This window comes from Rhinoderma darwinii, chromosome 2, assembly GCF_050947455.1.
Source record: "Rhinoderma darwinii isolate aRhiDar2 chromosome 2, aRhiDar2.hap1, whole genome shotgun sequence".
NCBI lineage: Eukaryota > Metazoa > Chordata > Amphibia > Anura > Rhinodermatidae > Rhinoderma > Rhinoderma darwinii.
Window position 1 is genome coordinate 454,163,993 of NC_134688.1, and position 4,648 is coordinate 454,168,640.

The 4,648-nt window shown below is 41.8% G+C and overlaps 1 protein-coding gene across 1 annotated transcript; it reads right to left on the reverse strand.

Moving 5' to 3' along the window:
- Window positions 1-791: 791 nt before the first annotated feature.
- On the reverse strand, window positions 792-4,287 carry LOC142741574 (uncharacterized). Its single transcript, XM_075850935.1, has 2 exons — window positions 4,182-4,287; window positions 792-3,191 (listed from the first exon to the last, which is right to left on the reverse strand). Exon 2 carries the CDS (start codon window positions 3,179-3,181, stop codon window positions 1,277-1,279), a length of 1,905 nt encoding a protein of 634 aa, XP_075707050.1. The 5' UTR covers window positions 3,182-3,191; window positions 4,182-4,287; the 3' UTR covers window positions 792-1,276.
- Window positions 4,288-4,648: the final 361 nt, after the last annotated feature.

Below are 4,648 nucleotides of genomic sequence, written 5' to 3' on the forward strand. Positions count from 1 at the left end.
CATTTTCTGTGGATACTCTATAAATGTCTAAGTTGGGAATACCCCTTTAAGCGCTGTATGGTGGTATTATATGGAAATTGACTTGAAGTATTATCTGGAAACTATATGGCAGTATTATGTGGGCTCTTTAGGGGCTATTATTTGGATATTACTTATTATTCGACCACTATATGGTGGTACTATGTGGGTTGTATATGGCAGTATTATCTTGGCAGTATATAGCGGTATTATATAAACAGTCTAAAAATGTCAAACTGCCTAGGACTTCACTTAAACCTACCAAAGTATATAAGACCATAGGGTCAGTTTCATAGCAAATCAATTTAAAGCATGCCAATCGTTATACTCTTTTTTTCACAAATCAGTAATACATCTCACTACAATGTACTGAAATGTGTGAACTACGGCATTAGGAATTTTTACATTATAAAGGAAATAAATTGCCTGTTTTCAATAATTTTCATTCAAGCATTGACTTCTCACTTCTGTTCAGAAACAGAATCATTATCAAGTCATTTCAGTTGTATTATAGTCAGTTCCGTCATTAATTCTGGCCTATTAGGCATCACCCGGCAGTAACAGGATCCCAGCATCATTATTCTTCATTGTTGTTCATACTTAGATGGCCAGTGGAATTACTAGGCCTGACATTCCCCAATATAAAGATAAATTATATTAAAGTGTACCTTTTGTACCATTTGTGACCTGCTTAAAAACCTTTTAGGATATGAATCTCAATTTAAAAAAATGCCAGTATCTAGTCTACAATAAAAAACAATGAGTGCTCTATACTTTTTATTAGCTTCAGTCACATGCAGGCCGCACACTCCATTCATTTCAATATAAAACAGAGTAGACTTTTATTTTTGTGACGTGTCATTATATCTGTATATTATATGTGGAGTGGTCATTATACACCGTCTTTATTATATGATGACGGGGATATTCCCCGAAACAGCACCATCATGCTGCCCGTACATTGACTGTATAGTGTGTCTCGCCAGCTAAGTCCTTGGTCTCCGTCATCTAATGTTGACAAATAACTGGCATCGCTGGACTCCACCGGCCGGTAAGTCCGCGCCTTGTTCACACTCCTCAATGTAGGCCTGAGGCTCGTTCGCAAGTCAGACTGCTAGCTCTGCCCCCTAGATGTTAATATTGATGTTCAGGTCTTGACCGCTGATATTGATGTTCACAACCATTGGATAGTACATGGGGAAGTGATCTACAACCTTGATGTCTCGGTCCTCAGCGGTTCATCCCTGATGAATGCATTTTATTTGTTGGCATTGCCGATGTAAAACCACTTGGTGGCCAGGATGGAGACGACCCTTTCAGTGGCTTTTCTGATATTATATGAGAAGCCTTTGCAGTGCAGTGTGGCTAGAGCTAGGCTGAGACGATATAAGTCCAGGTCTTTCATGACATCATGGTTGATGGCATCTTTAAGAAATTCAACATGTCTGACTACGGCCTCCTTGTCCTCTGAGTTAACCAGATAGCTTGGGGTCTGGAGGAGCAGGGTCTTCATCAATTTTGGGTAGTTATGAGCCAGACAGCTGTAGATGGATTTCAGGTCATTGATGTTTGGAGAGATTTCCATCCGGAATAATCCCCGAATGTTGGCTCCTTTTATGTAGGAGAGGCAGCTCTGCAGAGCTAAAGTACTGGCTGCTACGATCTCCTGGTTGTCACTATGTAATTTCAAGAGCAAAGTTGGTATAAAGCTCCTGACTTTATCTGCAAAATATCCAAATAGCGGAAGGCGGCAGCTCTCTGTCAGATCTCTTAACAGGTTTATGGCCGCAATCTGGACTTCTCCATCCGGATAGTCCATATGCTCCCGGGATATTTTAATGAATTGTCTACTGAGTACAGAAAGCTTCAGGCGTCTGATAATGGAGGACAGCGCCCTCAGTGCCGCCATGATGATCTTGTTGTTGCTGGTTTTTGATAGTCTAAACTCCAGCTGGGCAATGATCTTATTCTTGTAGCTCTCCACCAGGCTTGTAGCTCCGGTGGTGGCATTCCCCAGTGCCTCCATGGAGATGCTGCACAAGATATTATCGTCCTCTTCTATGATCTTCAGCAGATGTTGTATTGCGCACTCTTGGTATTTCCGCTTTATAAGTCTTGGATGCTTCAAAGCCTCATTGAAGAACATAGCTGCTGTCATTTTGGCCTTTGGGTCCGCATTCTTCAGGGCATTGAGCAGAAACTGGAGGAAATCTTTTGTTATTTTCCTTCCAGATACCAAAGATGTGACAAGCGTGTTCATCTCAATACGCTGCTTCTCTGTATCTTCCAGTTCCTTATTCTCCGCCGCAACTTGCTCCCTGTACTTTTCTAGGAGCTCGGCATGAGGAAGGGTCTGTAACTCGTCATCGACCGGCTCGGTCGGCTGTTTCTCCGATGATTCGGGTACAGTAAAGAATTCCAGGGCAACTTTGGTGGAGTTTTGAAGCTCAGCATGGACATCAGGCAACCAGGTGGAAATGTTGGCCTTCATGTTGCTTATGGCCTTCATAAGTTGCACCTTGCAGCTGCCACCCTTCACAATATATTCTTGGATGCTGCCGCATAAACGCCTTATAGCATAGCACAACGTCTCCTTAGATAGTTGGTCAGGAGCGTCTTTGACCACTCGGCTCAGCACTGGCAGCATGTCCAAAATGTGTGGCATGATGACTGTAGCACACAGAGATGTCACTTCTGTTAAAGTGTCGACAATGGCAGCATTGAAATCCTCATAAACGATGCTGTATCTCAGTACCCCGACCACCGCTTCCAGATGGAGGATGCTCAGCCAGACGATAACCTTCTTAGTCATGGCGTAGGAATAGTATTGTCCCTTCATGTACTCCACCTTCAAGTGCTCACATAGCACCTTGATCATATATTCCTTCAGGTAGTGGGCTGCGTCTCTTCTGTACTGGATGACTCTGATGAAGAAGCGGCACATGGCGGCGTTGTATTCAGATGGTAACAGGTTACTCAGAATGGCTTTCTGAAACACATCCGTATAAGTGAAGAGATCTTCAGCCGCCTTCTCCTGGATGAAATAAGGGACGCAGGCTCCTAAGACGTCTTCTTCCACCAAATTCCAGGTGTCCAAAGCAATTCTGAGCTCTTGATTTGTGTCCACACAGAATGTCTGATGTTTTCTATTCATGATCTTCATATCCACAAATCTGCTGAGGCGAGAAATCATTGTGTGGTTACTTGTTTCTAAATCATCTTCCAAAAAGAAAATAGATTCCAGACTTCTCTGTCCTCAATTATTAGCCCCCTCCCCAATAAACATGTGATAACTGCATGAAGAGCGCCCTCCCAAGGCAGAGACAGGACAGTGTAGCCAGAGGAGACAGCTGCACTCCTCTAAACTGCGCCCTCTGGTGGTGTAAGAAATTAAAGGTTTCAGAAAATGAAAGCCACATATAAGGTTATATGTAATATCATATAGTGTATTTTATTTATGGGAAATCAAAGATGGAGGATCATGGGTATAGTTACATGTCTTAATGAAATGCGTCTTATCAGTTTGCAAGATTCCCAGTGTTTACACAGATTCTCATAAATGACCCAGACGTTCACAGGTATCTCTTACAGGTGCTAACCAGTAGTGTGAACCCAGCCTTACCCAGGGACAAACTCGGGATGTCATAAATGCTAAAACTGGTTGATAAGTGGCACCAGTATTCTATATCCGCATGTTACATGAGGGGGGAAGTTCTTTGATCAGGAAGGTCACACTATTTGTCTCTAAGAGGGGCAGACAAAGGGGTATGAAAGACCCAATCATGACATGAGGGGAGCTGCTTGGGAGGCCACTTGAGGAGGGACATACTGGAAAGGAGACTTCCTGGAGTGTGGGGAGACCATGGATGGTAACTATAACGTGTCATGTAATTATTGATGATAAGGAAAAAGTGTCTCTGTAAAGTTCATTGTTTATGGCTGTCGCTATGTACAAATCTCCATAGAAGTCTCAGAATAACTAACTGTCATTTCACTCTTTATACAATATACATTTTCATACACTCAATCTTGTATGTCATTTATTGCGCCTGACCTTAGAATCTAACCCAGTAAGAGGGTGAAAGAGAAAAATTCTTACAGGGGCAGCACATGGAACTCGCTGCAATACTTCACAAGAAACATTCTACATGTTCTCCTCTTACCTCTGAATCGTGGATCTGAAGCTTCTGGATAAAGCAAGATTTCTAGAAGTCACAGGACTCAAGAAAAAGTCAAGTGAGAGCGACGAACCAAAAAGCAAGAAACTATTGGTCTATAGCGGCTCAACGGAATGTGACTGATCTGCAGCTTTTATAGAGAAGGTGAATTATGACATCACTGATGACCTCACACTTACCTTACATTCTTACACACATTAAATGCTTTTTTTTTTCACATATCTTTATTGAATTTCAGTAATAAAAACATTACAACATTTCAATATCCAGCGATTATAAATATCATAATGCTCAACAATTTATCTGCACAATTTACATCATACAACATATATCTCCCCAATCCCATCCCCCTCCCACCCCAAAGATCATTAAGTACAATAAAATTATAACCTTTTTCTGAAAAAATAATAATTATACTTTCCTATAAAACACCAATCAACTCCATATCCCCA